The sequence below is a fragment of the Mustelus asterias genome, chromosome 15, assembly GCF_964213995.1.
Source record: "Mustelus asterias chromosome 15, sMusAst1.hap1.1, whole genome shotgun sequence".
Lineage (NCBI taxonomy): Eukaryota > Metazoa > Chordata > Chondrichthyes > Carcharhiniformes > Triakidae > Mustelus > Mustelus asterias.
The window spans coordinates 23,198,007-23,216,868 of record NC_135815.1 but is presented as its reverse complement, the minus strand read 5'-3'; the positions used below and the strand labels follow the sequence as shown (position 1 = coordinate 23,216,868).

The 18,862-nt window shown below is 40.9% G+C and overlaps 1 protein-coding gene across 2 annotated transcripts in view; it reads left to right on the top strand.

Moving 5' to 3' along the window:
* The window catches only part of xpo5 (exportin 5), an 86,331-nt gene that overhangs the window by 22,366 nt on the left and 45,103 nt on the right, over positions 1–18,862 (top strand). For both annotated transcript variants that reach the window (XM_078229616.1, XM_078229615.1), the window contains exons 4-13: positions 2,683–2,820; positions 3,646–3,828; positions 6,346–6,372; positions 6,857–7,042; positions 8,312–8,388; positions 10,849–10,948; positions 11,866–11,949; positions 13,084–13,209; positions 17,176–17,266; positions 17,577–17,705. In XM_078229616.1, the coding sequence (XP_078085742.1) occupies positions 2,683–2,820; positions 3,646–3,828; positions 6,346–6,372; positions 6,857–7,042; positions 8,312–8,388; positions 10,849–10,948; positions 11,866–11,949; positions 13,084–13,209; positions 17,176–17,266; positions 17,577–17,705 (1,141 nt within the window). The remainder of the gene's footprint in view (positions 1–2,682; positions 2,821–3,645; positions 3,829–6,345; positions 6,373–6,856; positions 7,043–8,311; positions 8,389–10,848; positions 10,949–11,865; positions 11,950–13,083; positions 13,210–17,175; positions 17,267–17,576; positions 17,706–18,862) is intronic.

Genomic DNA, 18,862 nt, shown 5'->3' with positions numbered 1-18,862 from the left:
CTTCCTTATCAGAAGACAAAGTATTATACTTTCTAAGTTGCAATATTATAGATTTCTAGGTTCCTATATTGTTAAGTTAACTTTTTTTAACCTTTTACTTACAATGGCAAGTCAGGGAGTGGTAGGTTCAGCAAGGATTGGGGAGAGGGAAGTGATTGCAGTTCTGAGTTCGGGAGCAAAGTGAAGCTGCTCCAACATGTCGCCAATTGGGTCACGTGGGAAATTGCATTAAAATGAATCTTGTGGTGTTTAACTTGATTGTCGGCCCCATTGACTTACCAACGTTAAAGAGAAACCATATGGAATTTAGCAACGTTAAACAAGGACTTGCTGTATAACCACTGGTTCCCTTTTATTAATGTTAGTTACAACTTCAGAAAAATTCTCAACACATATGCCAGACATGATTTTGTTACCATTCTGTAATAACAGATCCCACCATTTCCCTTTTGTTGATGTCAAACTAACTGACCTGTACGCCCCTGTTTTCTCTCTCTCTCCCTTCTTGTAGACCATGATTATGATTGCTATCTTCTAATCCCTGGGAAATGTTCTAGAATCTAAAACTCTGGAAGATCAAAATAAATCAATGACCAATGTATTATATCTAGTTACCGCCTTGAAATTTAGGATGCAGGCCATCAAATCCAGAAGTCCCATTCATTTCTGTATCACTGTTTCTTTAAGAATAATGTATTTTATTGGAGCTGGCTGTGTTCTGCTTTTCTCTACCCTCCATTGTAACAATAACAAAACCTGCATTTATATAGCACCTGAAAGGTAGTAATATAACCCAAGGCACTTCACATGGGTTGTTAAACAAAACTTATGATTACTCACCTGGTGCATGCTGCCAGGGGTACCAGCAACTCAGCGATGAAGGTTTTAATGAAAGTGATTCCTTGTGTTCTTCCACCTGTCATGTTCTTCATTTATGCCAGATTCCAATTGCTGTGGTTATTTATTATAATATCTGCTAAGCAGAGAGCTTGGCACTAAAGATTTTCTTCAATATAGAGTTATGTAAAGTGATGACTGTGTTCAGCCTAAGGCGACTATTCAGTTTTCCTGATTCCTTTTTCTGCAAGGTTCTGTGAAGATGGCAGAACCCTTTAGGAGTATTGATAGGCAGAGGGATCAAGGTGTACAGGTACACAGGTCACTGAAAGTGACAACGCAGATGGAGAAGGCATACGGCATGCTTGCCTTCATCGGCCGGAGCATTGAGTTTAAAAATTGGCAAGTCATGTCGCAGCTTTCTGGAACCTTAGTTAGGCCACACTTGGGATATAGTGTTCAATTCTGGTCGCCAAACTACCAGAAGGATGTGAAGGCTTTTGAGAGGGTACAGAAAAGATTTACCAGGGTGTTGCCTGGTATGGAGGGCATTAGCTATGAGGAGAGGTTGGAGAAACTTTGTTTGTTCTCACTGGAATGACAGAGGTTCAGGGGTGACGTGATAGAAGTCTACAAGATTATGAGGGGCATGGACAGAGTGGATAGTCAGAAGCTTTTTCCCAGAGTGGAAGAGTCAATTACTAGGAGGCATAGGTTTAAGGGGCAAGGTTTAAAGGAGATGTGTGAGGCAAGTTATTTACACAGAGGATAGTGGGTGCCTGGAACTCACTGTCGGGGGAGGTATTGGAAACAGATATGACAGTGACTTTTAAGGGGCATCTTGACAAATACATGAATATAATGGGAATGGAGGGATATGGTCCCTGGAAGGGTAGGGGGTTTTAGTTCAGTCGGTCTGTGCAGGCTTGGAGGGCCAAAAGGCCTGTTCCTGTGCTGTAATTTTCTTTGTTCTTTATTAGAGAACGTTTGGGAGTTAATTCATTGTATAAAGGGATGATGGCCTCTTTGTATCACGGGGATAAATGGCATTCCATGTAGATTCTAAACTTCTGATGCAAGAAAGATAAAAGGCAACCAGGAAATTCTCTGCTTCGACATATGTCCAGAGCCAGGGTAATGGTTGTTCCAAAAAAGCCCAATTTTAATGAAGAACATTCTTGTTACATTTCAAGCTGACTCATTTTTTTGGTGTTAGCTTGGTTTCTATTAGTGAGCTCCTATGATTTCAATGGATTCTGCAACTAGCAGTGTGTATCAACAGGTGACATGAATGATTAGTTTCTTGAGTCTGTTTTTAGGATCAGTCTGAAGATTTGGATTTGAAGATTATTTATCCAGTATTCCAGTGATCATAATATTTCATTCCGTATATGTACTTTCGTATAATGTGGAGATGCCGATGTTGGACTGGGGTGGGCACAGTAAGAAGTCTCACATCACCAGGTTAAAGTCCAACAGGTTTATTTGGAATCACAAGCTTTTGGAGCGCTGCTCCTTCATCAGGTGAGCTCCATTCACCTGATGAAGGAGCAGCGCTCCAAAAGCTCGTGATTCCAAATAAACCTATTGGACTTTAACCTGGTGATGTGAGACTTCTTAGTGTATTTTAGTAGGGAGAGGCTGCAATATCTGTTTTCATGATCAAGGGAGCGCACAATTTTTGAATATTGTGCAAAAATTAAGTTGTTTTCTCTTGACAAACTGTTCTGTGTTTTTGTGCTTAACAGATGACTGTAGTTCTATTTAAACATACAAATGTATTTTCTAAAATCTTTATAGATTTGAAAGGAATTGTTAAATCAAACATTTATTCTGTATCCTCAGGGTACTCATAATATCATGGTGGAAGAGGCTTACATTAAAGATGCACTTTCCCGCATTGTGGTAGAAATGATCAAGCGAGAGTGGCCACAGCAGTGGCCAGATATGCTAAACGAAATGGATAAACTAACTGCTATGGGGGTAAGTACAAATCCTCAAAATGGATGCGCTCTTTTTCAACAGTATCTGTTAAATTCTGTGCTGATAATGCTTCCATGCAAACCCACCTTTCGCTTCTCTTTAGTTTCTGTCTTTATCTCTACATACTGTAACATAGAATGTACAGCCCAGAATCAGTCCGTCCTGTTTATGTTCCAATTGAGACTCTCCACCACCCCTCCATGAACTCGATGAGCATAACCTGTATTCCGTTATTCCTCCTCTGCTTATCTAACCTTAAATGAAACCAAAGTATTCACATCAACCACACCCTGTGGTAGTGATATATTCTCACCATTTTTAGTTAAGTTCCTTATGAACTCTCTGTTTTTTGGTGACTATTTTAGATCAACAGCCTCTTTTTTTTTTCTCCCTTTCTCACAAATGGAAACACCCCATGTGCTTACTCTATCAAAACCTTTCGTAACTGTAAAGACATCTATTAGGTCACCTCGAACTTTTGCATCCCAATAGAAAAGTGACCCACGTGTTCATTCTTTAATTTGCTTTGGCAAGTATTTCATTCTTGCAGCAGAACAATTGGGACTGTATAAGATGTAAGTAGTGGTAGTGTACATGCTATGTTCCATGAGGTAGCTGGCAAATAACTTAAGAAGCAAGATCGATTGTAACCCTTTCATATGGTGTAACTATCAGGAAACAAGTGAAGAAAATAATTTGGATTTGAAATGTTTCTGATTTTGCAAATCATCACACATTTGGTATCGGTTTTTTGTAAATCCCTCCACGAAATAGCCTGTCAAGGATTGCATACTATTTCATAATTCATGTGATTTAACTTTTTAGGAGACACAAACTGAGCTGGTGATGTTAATCCTTCTGCGCCTGGTGGAAGATGTGGTGACTTTCCAGACCATACCTGCACAGCGTCGTAAAGACATCCAGCACGCACTGACTCAAAATATGATGCAGCTTTTTAGTTTTCTCTTGGACATCTTGCAGGAGCACACTCAGAGCTACAAACAGCTGGTAATTACTGTATATTTGGTTGCTATTGCTAATTCTGGAAGAATTCCATTAACTGTTGAATTTCACAAGTTGCCTTCTGGAACAATCAGAGACCTACAGTGTGGTAATGTGCTATACCTGACAAACAGAAATGTCCACGGTTCATTTGCTAATCTTTCCTGAGATGACATGTGAATAAGTGCATCTCAGTCTGTTAAGATTGGTGTTAGGGGAATTTTCTGCGGGTCCTGCATTGAGCCAAATTCAGCTAATACAAAACTTGTGAGAGACAGAATGCAGTTAAAGACGTTCTTTATTTAACCAATACACGTTGGGAGAGAGATGCCAGATAGATTCCAACTTCTCTTTAAAATTACATCACGTGAACACATCTGATATACTATTTTTGAAGATTTGTGTTTCCTGCCCAATCTGTCATACAAACTGGATGGTCCAATTACATTAATACACACTATTTACCTTGGCCAACAGTATTCTGTCCCTTAGCATAATTAGGAACTCATTGGTTAACTGGACCTGGATGACTTCCCCCGCTGCTTAGCAACCTTACCTATGCATGTCTGACAGGTTCAAGGTTTGCTCTCGCCACCTGCATACTACGAGAACTAAAAGGGATGATGTGGAGATGCTGGCGTTGGACTGGGGTAAGCACAGTAAGAAGTCTCACAATACCAGGTTAAAGTCTTGTAAATTGAGTTTGTGTCTGCATATGCCCTGTTTGTGAACGCAGCTCTTCACTCACCTGATGAAGGAGCCTGAGACTCCGAAAGCTAGTGCTGCCAAATAAACCTGTTGGACTTTAACCTGGTGTTGTGAGACTTCTTACTGAACTAAAGGGGAGTCAGGAGTCATCCTGTCTAACTAGCTATACCTTATCACAGCCCCCCCACAGGGAGGCCAAGAGTGAGGAGCAGAATGTTCCTATTCATTTTAATTAGCAATTTAATCCCTTCTATTCATTCCATGATCTTAGTACCTTACAGCTGCGAGGTCTTCCAAAGCCTTTCACTGATTAAGTTCTATATTTTATTGATCCAGAGAATGTGGCCTGTCTGTTTCTGCTTTTTCCCATTCTGCTTTTGGGGCAAGCCACCCTTGGCCAAAGCTTACAAGATATTCAAAACAATATTTGTTAAAAATTGACTACTATTGATTAATTGTGTTTAATAGGCAATACTTTCATATTATATGTGTAGGAGGCACATCGTGATACCTTTTGGTATATATAAGGCACATTATGGTCCCTATTTTAGATTAGTCTACTTTGTTTTAAAAGTTTCAGAAAGCAGGGTTTCAGCACCTCCTGCTACAGTAGGGAAGGGACACCAGATAGTTAGGCTTGCTTCCCTTGATCCCAAAGAATTCTACAGCAAAATACGTGCCTTCAGCTAAGGGTTACCTGTGGTGCACCTTATGACTGAACAGTTTTTTGACTGTACAAGTATATCCACGGAGAGACTATTTGAGCAAGATACTGTGGAGTGTTTTTGGTGATATGCGCCAGTTTCTTTGGGACATGAGAACTGAAATAAATATAGGTTATGTACACTTTATCAGTGTCTCAGATCTGATACTGGAATACTGCGCCCAGTTTTGGTCGCCACACTACCAGAAGGACGTGGAGGCTTTGGAGAGAGTGCAGAGGAGGTTTACCAGGATGTTGCCTGGCATGGAAGGGCTTAGTTATGAGGAGAGATTGGATAAACTGGGGTTGTTCTCACTGGAAAGACGGAGGTTGAGGGGTGACCTAATAGAGGTGTATAAAATTATGAAAGGCATAGGTAGGGTTAACGCTGGGAAGCTTTTTCCCAGGTCGGTGGTGACGTTCACGAGGGGTCATAGGTTCAGGGGGAGGGGGGGTGGGGGGTGCGGTTTAACACGGATGTCAGAAGGACTTATTTTAAGCAGAGGGTGGTGGGGGCCTGGAATGCGCTGCCGGGCAAGGTGGTGGAGGCGGACACACTGGGAACGTTTAAGACTTATCTAGATAGCCACATGAACGGAATGGGAATGGAGGGATACAAAAGAATGGTCTAGTTTGGACCAGGGAGCGGCGCGGGCTTGGAGGGCCTGTTCCTGTTCTTTGTTCTTTGTACATTCAGTGCACCACGTATCAATGTAATATAGTTATCCATCTGTACACTTTGATTAGTCGTTTGTAATGACCCTGTTGTACGATGGGATCTGTTTGTTTCTTCTTGCATAGGATTATGCGATATTAACATCTTGAAGATAAATGTTCAATGGACTTGTCCTTGAAAACCGCAAATCTGCGGCTTTGGTCGTTTGTTCCTGGTTTAGTAGCCACTTTTGGTTTTTGATCTGTAGGGGAGTCTAGAGTTATGAGGGACAAGTGGCGTTTAGGCCATGATCTGGCCAGTGCAGAGCTTTACATTTATATTATTGAATGGTGAAGAAGATGCAGGGGTTAAATGGCTTCCTGCTCCTATTTATGTTTCCATGTTGACCTTTTGCAAAATATCCATGTTTTAACATCTTTCTTTTAATTTCTTGCAGAAAGCAGATACTACTCAAGAAAACAAGGTGGGTTTGCATTTATATTCTTCTATTTTTGCTTTTTAAATAAAAATAATAACTTGAAGGTCCTGCAAATTTTACTAAAAAGTTGAATGCAATTTTGCAATTAATTCTCCGGTGGGTGGGTTGCTTTATGCTATTTTTCTTTCTGCTGCTTAAAGGAGCATTGCTAGATATCTGGTTACTGCAATTTAGCAGTGTAAAATGTAGTTAAAGGTATAAATCCTGTAACAACACATTGTATGCAACTTTTAAATGTCTGTGGATTTCACATATGCTGAATAAGTAATGGGCGAGATCTCTGGCTGTTAACGGTAGCAGGATTCTCTGGTCCCACTGCAGTGAATGGAGATTTGGCTGAGCGCTGAATTCTCTGTCCTCGCTGGCAGCAACAGTGGGGCGTAAACAGCTGGAGAATTCTGGCTCATGCATTTTAATATTTGAACACTGTGCAGCTGATTTTCTAAACCATAAAATTATTGCCCTTTAGGCCAAGGCACACTGTCGTGTTGCGGTAGCAACTCTCAATACCCTGGCTGGATATGTGGATTGGGTTGCATTGCACCATATTACAGCAGATAGCTGCAAACTACTTGAGGTGCTGTGCATGTTATTAACTGAACCCGAATTGCAGCTCGAGGCAGCAGAGTGTCTACTCATTGCCATCAGCAGAAAGGTAAAACTTTAAAGTTAATGTTTAAAGTTAAACAGTTTTAGGTTGGGAACTTTAAGACCTAGTTTAAACAATAAATAGAATCCAGTACGAATGATCTTGGGTTTTTTTTGGTAAGTTTGAAGTAATTCAAATTAACTATATTAAAATCACACAGGATGTTTTCATCGTTGTATTAGAATCTAGTGAAATAATTTAACATGAATGGACTAATCAAACTTAATGTGCGGTCAAGATTTGGAATGAGGCACACATTGGGTGAGCAGGAGTTGAGGGTTAAATTATTTTAATATGTAAATCAGTCTTGTAGTTCCAGTATTCTCATTGCTCTTTTGTACCGTAGTTTGCAAGCTGAATATACCACCCGAGGGGCAGGAGGCTTGGGGGGATGTGAAGAAAAACTTTTTTACTGAGAGGCTGGTGACTGTCTGAAATGCACTGCCTGGGAGGGTGGTAGAGCCCCCCCCCCCCCCCCCCCCCCATGCCCTCCAAGGAGTCTTGCCCTAATTTTTGGTTGCCCCACAGCTATTTAACGCTCTGGCAAGCATTTACTGGCTAGAAGCTGGATTTTTGAATTCACTTGGAAGAAAGTACCATCTCAAGAACTGCTGGCCAATCAGGTTGGCCAGTAGCTCTTTAGTCCCAGTGGACAAGACTGGGACTACAAGCAGTGCCAGTCCAGGACAGGGGTGGGGTTGGCAGCAATGTTGAACGGAGGCTGCTGATGGAAGTGAGCAGGGTCACTTTTCAAGCTTCCTCCTTCCCCTTGAACTCTTTATGCCAGCCTGAAAATTGAGCTTGGGTGAGCAATGGCCTTGACCGTGGTGGCCATTAATTGCCTCAATTAGCATATGGGCTTAGGTTTTTCCATTCCACTGTAAAATTACAAAGATGTTAGGGTGGACAAGAACTGAAGAATTCACTATCGGAAGAATTTCAAAGCAAGCCCCTACGCACTTAAGCAGACAGTATAATGTAAAATTCTGCCCCATGAGTGAGATCCCAATATGTAAGTATGTTTGATTAAAGCAAGTTGTTTTAATTGATTTCAGAGGTTGAATTTTATTTGAAACCTCTTGAATTGTCCTTTATAATTTTCACACAGAAGCCTGCTTGAAATTCATAATGCAAGTTACCTGGTTGATTTTATCATTTTTCTTCCCTTTCTTATTCTTATATTCTATTTACTTCATATAAAAATTAGAGACCTAGAATGACTACAAAATTCTTGTAAATTCAGGCTGAATCACCTCTGCTTTCTTCACTTGCTAGGGTAAGCTGGAGGATCGTAAGCCTCTCCTGGTCCTCTATAGTGATGCAGCCATGCACTGCATTTTGTCAGCTGCACAGTAAGTGTTTGTTTTCCACCTGGTCAAAAATTGGATGTTAATTTCATAAATTCAGTTACTTTACGGTTAACTCCTGTCACTCACGACCCCCTCTATGGCGAATTTGTTTATTTGCACAAATGTAGTTGTACACATTATTGCGGTTTGCATCCCTAAAAGTTCACTATCCATAGTTTAAAATGTTAATCGCGACTTTCCCACTTCATTTCATATAGTGTGCGCTGCGCATGTATAGGTTTGCCATTCGTGATTTCAGTTTGTTGGAACGGAACTCCCCGAATGGAAGGAGTTGACTCTACATTGTTTGCTTTTGAACACATTGTATATCAGCGAAATTATCATTTGTATTTAAGAGATCTTGAATGGGTAGAAAAATCAAATGACAGAATCATATATTAGAAATTAACATATTAGATTCTGTACTTGAAAATAAATGGTAATATTTTGAGCATGCAAACCTCCCTGTTCAATCTGGTTAAATACAAGCCAATCAGCCATGCCTGTGGTGGGAAAATTACTCCTGGACACTATTGCTAAGGTTGCAATTAATTTTCACTTTGAGAAGCTTGGCCATTGAGGACTAGCCAGCACTTACTTGCTAATGGCAAATCGTGTTTGATTAACCTGACTTAAATCCATTGTAGTAACAGAAGTACAGAAGTGAAGGTAGTGAAGTGGATCGTTATATATGGGGAATTTCAAAAGGTAGTTTAGATAGTGTCTCATAACCGAGGAAATTGGATGCAAATAGTGCTAAGGGGAAGTACTGACTTGGACATATAAGTAATGAGATGGGAATAAGGCTGAATGAACGATAGTTTTTCTCTGGTGTGGTGTGTGTGTGTCTCTTCTCTCTCTCTCTCTCTCTCTCTCTCCCCCCCCCCCCCCCGTACTTTTATTCCAACCAAAAAACCCAATTCAAGTTGAATCCAATTGATGTGCCCACATAAGGAACAACCAATCCAAGCAGACAAGATGAAACATTGCATCCCATCTTGGGCTTGATCAGACACGGTCATTGTTTTTCTTATCAATAAATGACCTTTAATTGATTAGAGAGAATACAATTCTGAAGGTCACTGAAACAGAAGAAAGTAACGTGACACAAATGACAGTGCATAAGAAATAAGAGCAAAATTAAGTCATACTATTCCTCGATACAATATCAACATTACAGAAATAGTAGGGCAACAATAGACTTCAAGAGGACGTAGACTAGTAGTGAATACAGAAAGAAATCCTGCTAAATCTTTTACAGATCACTGTTTCAGCCTCCGCTGAATGTGCTCCATTCTGGGCGCTCCACTTCAGGCAGGTTGTCTAGGTCCTGGAGAGGACGAAGAGCAGGATTAATCCATTGGTACCAAGGATGAAAGAGTTGAGTTATGTAGACAGATTGGAGAAGCTGGGATGAAGAGGGAGTTTTGATGGAGCATGTTGGGAGGAACTGTTTTCTCTGGCAGGTGGGTTGGTAACCAGTGGTCATAGATTTTAAATGATTGGCAGAAGAATGAGAGGAGAAATTATAAATTTTCATCTGCGGTGGACTGCTGAGATCTGGAACTACCTAAAGGTGTTGGAATCGGATTCTAGAGTTAAAAACTACAATTGGCCTTGGGTGACTGTGTGGGGTTTGCACGTTCTCCCCGTGTCTGCATGCCTTCCTCTGGGTTTCCTCCCACAATCCAAAGATGTGCAGGTTAGGTATATTGGCCCATGATCAATGCACGGAGTTAGGGCAGGGGAGTGGGTTCAGATAGAGTGCTCTTTGAGTGTTGGTGTAGACTCGGTGGGCCGAATGGCATCCTGCAGTGTAGGGTTTCTATGGTTTCTTGTGTGGTAATCGGATATGTACTTGAGGACAACTACTTTGCAAAGTTATGGGGAAAGGGTGTGGTCAGGGACTAAATGGTACAGCACTCTAAAAAAAATCCAGCATAGGCCCAATGGGCTTCATAGAACCAGAGAACCATAGAAAATTACAGCTCAGAAACAGGCCTTTTGGCCCTTCTTGTCTGTGCCGAACCATTTTATGCCTAGTCCCACTGACCTGCACTTGGACCATATCCCTCCACACCCCTCTCATCCATGAACCCATCCAAGTTTTTCTTAAAGGTTAAAAGTGACCCCGCATTTACCACTTTATCCGGCAGCTCATTCCACACTCCCACCACTCTCTGCGTGAAGAAGCCCCCCCTAATATTCCCTTTAAACTTTTCTCCTTTCACCCTTAACCCATGCCCTCTGGTTTTTTTCTCCCCTAGCCTCAGCGGAAAAAGCCTGCTTGCATTCACTCTATCTATACCCATCAAAATCTTATATACACCTTATACACCTCTATCAAATCTTCATGTCCGCCTCATGCGCTGTGAGGTTCTATTCTATGGAAGTTTGTGGAAACCGCTCTGTTTAATTGTTATATGCCAGGAAAAATTTAAAATTCCATATTTCTTATTATAGGACAGCTCATGGAGCAGGGCTTGTGGAACAGCACTACATGTTTCTAAAAAGGCTTTGTCAAGTACTTACAGCCCTAGGTGGACAGCTGACTGCACTGTGGGTATGTTGAGCTTATCGATTCTTTCTGTCTGTTTTAATGATAGCACTTTCTAAGTCATAGATTTGTTTGCAATACAATGCATTTGAGTGGTCACAGTGAGATATGTGTTTTCAGAAAGATAAAAACTGGGGAAACATAACAATAAGTCAACATTTATGGAGACACACAAGATTTAGATTAATCATCATCAGAGTGTTCTCTCCTGAGATGCTGACCTACCTGTTCTATGTTTCTGCTAATTTGTGTCTCATTAGGCTTTCTGTACTCCTTTTTTCTTTTATTTGACTTTAGCGTAATCATAAACCTAATGGATATGTAAAGATCTGCTTAACTGAGGTTTCCATTCAGCCAGACAGCTGGTGGGTTTACATGTTAAACTGCCAGATGTTCTGAACTCATGGTTTTGAAGCGATTTTACACTGAAATAAAATTGGTGTTAATTCTGTGGTCCTGCCAATATCCTTTTGTATCTAATTGAAATAATGTGTGTGTGAACGTAGCACTTTTTAAAATATATAACTCCGATTTGATACTTATGTTGAATTTTCGTTTCAAAGGATTGCAAATAATACCTTGTAAATATTTCAGAAATTGATGAGACTATCTTGAGGTTGTTTTGTGGACAGGTGGAAATAAGTTTTTTTAAAAACGTTGTTTCAAAGTTTGCTCAAACAAGTGTTCTTATTGTTGTAATAATCATCTGTTTCCGAGCAAGTTGTAGGTTGTGAAATAATTAAATTACTTTTTGTGCTCGTGTTTCTTTTCATGTTGAGTTAGTACTGGAAGACACAGCAAATTTTATAAGTAGATCATGGAGGGCTGCCCCTCCATGAAAGGAAAGTTGAAGTTCACTTGTATGTGATTTGTTTTTGTGTTTAGAATGAATATATGCCAAATTAAACTCAATTTTTTTTCAGGGTAGCGATAAAGATGTTGGCCAACCTCCTAATTTCAACAAATATTTACAAGCATTCTTAGCTTTTACCAATCATCCTAGTCAGGTAATTTTTAAAAAATTGGTGTATTATGTAACTTCCTGACAGTAATGAGTATTTGAATGTACAGCATGCATGAGTGCAATTTGTACGCTTGTTGCCTTGAATTAATTGTAGGACTATGTAATCCAAATAAATAGTCTGCTTTAAGTAACTCAATGCAAAGTGTAAAAAAAAAGCAAATGGGACAAGAAGGGAAATAAAATCAGTCTCATTGTTCAGCTGTACTATGTTGGATAAGGCATGCAAATGTAAACCGCGCAGTTGAGACAAGTACGTAATATAACACACACAAAGGGAAAAATAGATGACGTCCATATTCCATGAATGGTATGAAAGGGACATGGAACTCTTAAACTTGATTTTAAACATGCCCAATCATTGCAACATTGCATCAATGAAGACTTAATAATTTGTTAACTATTTAGCCAAAACTGTAGAATAGAAGTCCGAAGAGTTAACATCAAACTGTAAAGTGGTCTGATCCAACAGCTTTTAATCATAAGGCTTCGGCAGCATTATAGAAAAGAAACAGGAAGCTGATCCTCGTTGTCAGGTGTTTTAAGTTTGGCGAAAGAGGAACATACTTTATCTTGGAGTGAACACTCCAAGTGTGAGTAGTCATCTTGCAGGAATATGAGATAAACAGCATAAAATATCACCAACATTTAAACTGAAGATGTAATATTTAGAGACATGGGCTCAAACTAGTAAATGATAGATACAAGGAAATCTACACACTGATCCATGTGTCAGAGAAACCTTAAATGGGGAAACAATTAGATGCTACAGTGTTACATTTCTCTATGAATTAGGAGTAACTGAATAGCTTTCCTGATATGTGATTATCCTGTAATATCTTAAAATAATTGTCTCCTCTTAGTCCATTTGCCACAAAATCAAAATCATTCAATGTTTTGAGGCAGGTGGATGGGGTGGAGACATGAGTGCTAAACAAGTATAGATGGTGGTGCGCTATCACTGAATATTCTAGCAAACCAAAGAAACTAATAAGAGTGTTACTGGCCAAGAGTTGCACAGAATTACATTTATTTTCCTCCACTCGGTGGATGGGGGTGGGATTGGAAGAAAGGGTGGCTTAAGAATTAACCACTTATTTCTATTTTCTCTTTTGTCCAGTATTTAAGATCTTCAACCCAGATAGCTTGGTGCTCGTTTTTAAGACATGAGCATGTCTCTAAGGACACTGTATTGCTGGATGTCATTCCACAATTGTTGCATGCAACAATGGCTAATCTTCTGAAGGTATGTGGACTTGGACTTTTCTTCTGTGGACTTCCTTGAGTGGTGGTGACTTCATTCAGGTGGCTTTGTCTCAATTATCAATGTGATGGCAATGCAATAATTAACAAGGTGCTGTTACTGCGTTAGGAAGGTTTAAGCGCTGCCAAAATAGGAACATCAAAGTTCCTGGAAGTAAAACTATTTCTGACAGTAAGATAAATACTCCTTTCAGAGACAGACGTGGATTAACAGCAATTCTGATTTAGTGAAATGTCCTTGATCACTTGGACAATTTGTGAACTTAATGGCAGGAAAATAAGTTGTCTTTTTGTTATTGGTTATGGAAGCCATCTTCAGTGTAAATTTGCAATATGGAAACACTTGCTGAAATGATACAAAGACGAGCTGAATCCTTTCCTCCTGAGTTCCAAAGAGTTGTATTGGACTCAGCATTAACTCTGTTTTTCTCTCCACAGATGCTGCCAAACCTACTGAATTATTTCCAGAATTTTGTGTTTTTATTCCATTCCTTCTGGTATTCATAGGTGTCTTTTTAACCAGGGACATGCAATCCCCATCCTAAATTGAGGAACCTGGAAGCTAACCGTAATGTCGTACTTCCTCTTGCCGCCTTTCATGACTGCGTGGCCCAGTATCATACTAAGCCATATATTTTGTGTTGAACTTCTTTGGTTAACCCAATGATTTCCTTTTTTTAAGGACTTGTTTGAATTTTCCTGCTTTTTCATGTGTTACTCAGATCTTGATTAATTTAATGTAGTTATAGAGTCATAGAATCTATGGCATGGAGACAGGCCCTTCAGCCCAAACTGGCCCATGCCGACCAAAATGCCCACCTGAGTTAACCCCCTTTGCCTGCATTTGACTCATATTCCTCTAAACTTTTCCTATCCATGTAGCTGTCCAAATGCCTTTTAAATGTTGTCAATGCCCCTGCCTCAACCATTTCCTCTGGCAGCTTATTCCACATACGTATCACCCTCTGTGTTTAAAAAGAATTTGCTCCTCGGGTTGCGATTAATTCTTCCCCTCTTAACTTAAACCTATGCCCTCTTCTCGATTTCCCCAACCCTGGGGATTCACCCTATCCATGCCTCTCATGATCTTGTACACCTCTGTAAGATCACCCCTCAGTCTCCTACGCTCCAAAGAAAAAAAGTTCAAGCCTGTCCAATCTCTCCCTATAACTCAGTCCCTTGAGTCCTGGCAACATCCTTGTAAATCTCTTCTGAATGCTCCGCCGTTTAATAACATCTTTCCTATAGTAAGGCAACCAAAACTGAACACAATACTCCAGGTGTGGCCTCGCTAACGTCCTGTGCAACTGCAACATAACTTCCCAACTTCTATACTCGATGCCCTAACTGATGAAAGCCATCATGCCAAAAGCCGCCTTCACTGCCCTATCTACCTGTGACTCCACCTTTAGAGAACTGTGCATCTGAACTCCAAGGTCCCTCTGTTCCACGATACTCCCTAAGGTCCTACCTTTCACCATGAAAGTCCCACCTTTTTTTGACTTTTAACACCTGCAACATCTCTCACTTTTCTGTATTGAACTCCATTTGCCATTTCTCAGCCCACTTCCCCAGCCGATCAAGAACCTGCTGCAATTTTTGATAACCGTCCTCACTATCTACAATACCACCTATTTTAGTGTCATCTGCAAACTTACCATGCCTTGTACATTCTCATCCAAATCATTGATATAGATAACAAACAGCAATGGGCCCAGCACTGACCCCTGAGGCACACTAATCACTAATCAACTAACACTAACCACTAATCACAGGCCTCCAGTCCGACAAGCATCCTTCCACCATAACCCTCTGCTTCCTGCCATCAAGCCAATTGTATATCCAATTTGCCAGCTCTCCATGGATTCCATGTGATCTAACCTTCCAGAGCAGCCTATCATGTGGAACTTAATCAAAGGCCTTACTGAAGTCCATATAGACTACGTCTGCTGCCGTACCCTCACCAACTTTCCTGGTCACTTCATCAAAGAACTCTAACAAATTTGTAAGGCATGATCTCCCATGCATAAAGCCATGCTGATTACTCCTAATTAAACCGTGTCTTTCCAAATGCCTGTATGTCTTATCCCTCAGAAACCCCTCTAGTAAGTTACCCACCACAGATGTTAAGCTCACCGGTCTATAATTCCCAGGTTTTTCTTTGCAGCTCTTAAATTAGGGCACAACATTTGCTACCCTCTAATCTTCTGGTACCTCATCCGTGGCTAACGATGCAAATATCTCATGATGTGGAGATGCTGACGTTGGACTGGGGTAAGCACAGTAAGAAGTCTCACAACACCAGGTTAAAGTCCAACAGGTTTATTTGGTAGCACAAGCTTTCGGAGTGTCGCCCCTCCTTCAGGTGAGTGAGGAGTTGTGTTCACAAACAGGGCATACATAGACACAAACTCAATTTACAAGATAATGGTTGGGATGCGAGTCTTTACAAGTAATCAAGTCTTAAAGATACAGACAATGTGAGTGGAGAAAGGGTTAAGCACAGGTTAAAGAGGTGTGTACTGTCTCCAGACAGGACAGTTAGTGAGATTTTTCAAGCCAAGGCAAGTCGTGGGGGTTACAGATAGTGTGACGTGAACCCAAGATCCCGGTTGAGGCCATCCTCGTGTGCAGAACTTGGCTATCCGTTTCTGCCCAGCGATTCTGCGTTGTCAAGTGTCGTGACGGCCACCTTGGAGAACGCTTACCCGAAGATAGAGGCTGAATGCCCTTGACTGCTGAAGTGTTCCCCGACAGGAAGAAAACACTCCTGCCTGGTGATTGTCGAGCGGTGTCCATTCATCCGTGGTCGTAGCGTCTGCATGGTCTCGCATTCCAACCATTATCTTGTACCATGCCTTGGGACATCCTTTCCTGCAGCGTATCAGGTCGACAACGTTGGTTGAGTCGCAAATGTATGTACCGTGTACCTGGTGGATGGTGTTCTCACGTGAGATGATGGCATCCGTGTTGATGATCCGGTACGTCTTGCAGAGGTTGCTGTGGCAGGGTTGTATGGTGTCGTGGTCACTGTTCTGAAGGCTGGGTAGTTTGCTATGGACAATGGTCTACCTGAGGTTGTGCGGTTGTATGAAGGCAAGAAGTGGGGATGGCCTTGGCTAGATGTTCGTCTTCATCGCTGACATGTTGAAGGCTCTGGAGAAGATGTCATAGCTTCTCCGCTCCGGGAAGTACTGGACGACGAAGGGTACTCTGTCCGCCGTGTCCCGTGTTTGTCTTCTGAGGAGTTCGGTGTGGTTTGTTCGCTGTGGCGCATCGGAACTGTCAACCCCCACGACTTGCCTGGGCTTGCAAAATCTCACTAACTGTCCTGGCAGGAGACAATACACACCTCTTTAACCTGTGCTTAACCCTCTCTCCACTCACATTGTCTGTACCTTTAAGACTTGATTATCTGTAAAGACACACTCTAACCATTATCTTCTAAATTGAGTTTGTGTCTATGTATGCCTTGTTTGTGAACACAACTCCTCACTCACCTGAAGGAGTGATGCTCCGAAAGCTTGTGCCAACAAATAAACCTGTTGGACTTTAATCTGGTGTTGTGAGACTTCTTACTGTGCAAAAATCTCAGCCAGTGCTCCCGCAATTTCTTCTCTAGCCTCACGCAGTTTTCTTGGATATACCTGGTCAAGGCCAGGAGACTTAATCATCTTCATACATTTTAATACATCCATCATCTCCTCTGCTGTAATGCGAACTGTCCCCAGTATATCACCACTAACTTTCCCAGGTTCCCAAGTCTTCATGTCTTTCTCCACGGTAAACACAGAGGAGAAATATTCATTGAGAACCTCGACCATCTCCTGCGGTTCCACACCTATGTGTCCACTTCGGCCCTTGAGGGGTCCTATTCTCTCTCCAGTTGGAAACTTATTATAAGAAATTGCATGTGGAATTTTTGTAACTGACCTTTTCTTTTGACTAGGTTGGATTTCCTTCCAAGAGTGACAGTCCAAGTTGTGAATATTCTCGTGTGGATTTTGACAATGATGAAGACTTCAATGCGTTTTTCAATTGTAAGTTCTTGTGCAGTGTATTGTTGTATTAATATATTAAATCAAATGCTCTTTTCTAGCAAAAGAACTGTGATTCTAATTTCCTCTTTAAACAGTTGGTCAGTATATCCTATCCCAACAGATCAGGTATATTTGTTTCTGTCTTTGTGTATGCTGACGTGGTAGTCTGCTCTCGATAAATGTAACATTTTGATTTCGACTTGCCCTATTGATAGTGAATTTGCAATTAAATGGACTTCTCTGGGAAGCATATTGAAGCACTTTGAATGAAAGGTTTTGTTTATGCAGGTTAATTTTTTATGTTTTGCAGCATTCAGAGCTCAACAAGGAGAGACCATTAGACTCTCTTGTCGACTATCACCGATGACCGGATTCAACATGGCTTCTGAGGCACTGCAGTATCAACTTACGGCAGTCATTGATGTTGGCCCAACTATGTGTAAGCTGTTAAGCATTCTGTTTGTGTTTAAGTTATTCAGATCTTTACATTTATTATATACTGGGGCGAGTTAGCACTTGTAAATTATCATTTCAATGATGATGTGACACATGCTATAGGTTATTGGGTCTGACTCAAAAATACTTGCCGAATTCTGAATTGAGTTGGAAAATTTATATGTATGCAAAGTACGGTCTTTTCTGCTTTTAAATAGGATTGTGGATTCCTGCTGTGATCTTTGGAATTGTTCTGTAGATAAATGTATGTTTACGCTGCTTTGTGCAGAAAGCATGTTTTTTTTTTCATTATTAGTCTATTGTGCTTAACAAAAGAAAAGTCAGCAGTATCTGCCCTGCCCCACAAGAGAAAAATGTTAACGTTAGTCTTGAAATTCCCACTCTTTGCTACATTGAACAGTTCTAATGCAGTTGCAGTCAAAGCTGCACGAACAGTTAAACTCTACTCTGCCTTCATGTGACTTAAATGCAGTTTGGACTACTGTTAGAAGAATAGAAACGACTTGAATTGTTATATTGCTTTTCAGGGCATCCGAAAATGCTTAACCAAAAACTGGAAAGGCTCAGTGGATAAGTTGGCATCTGTAGAGAGAGAGAGAGAGAACTGGGAGAATTACAAATGTATTGGGCTTTAAGCAAGTGAATGGGGGAGGATTGGAAAAAGAGCAAAGTGAAAAGCCTGTGATGGGGTGGAAGACAGGAGAGCTTCAGTGGCAATAGGATTGATGGTGCAAGGTCAAAGGAAGTGGCACTGGATCAAGGAAAGAAGCCTAAGCTGTGTCCAGAGGAGGTGTAAATGGCAGAAGGTTGAATGGCTGACCCCCAAAAGCAAAGGAAGAGAAAGATTAGTCTGAAATCAAAACCTGTGAAGATTTCCTGTATTTGGCCTTTGAAGTATGTTTGCGGTGTTGTCACTGTTACAATGTAGGGAATTGTGGCAGTCAGTTGTGCACTGCAGTGTCCCACAAATAGCAGAGAGATAATCTGTTCTGTTGGCAGAGAGATAAATATTTGCCAGCTCGCTGGGACAAACTCAGCTGCCTTTCTTCAAATAGTGCCATTTAATCTTTTTATGTCCACCTGAGATGACCTTGATTTTGTTTTAAGCCGCTCAGCTGGTGATGTGAAAAAAAAAATACC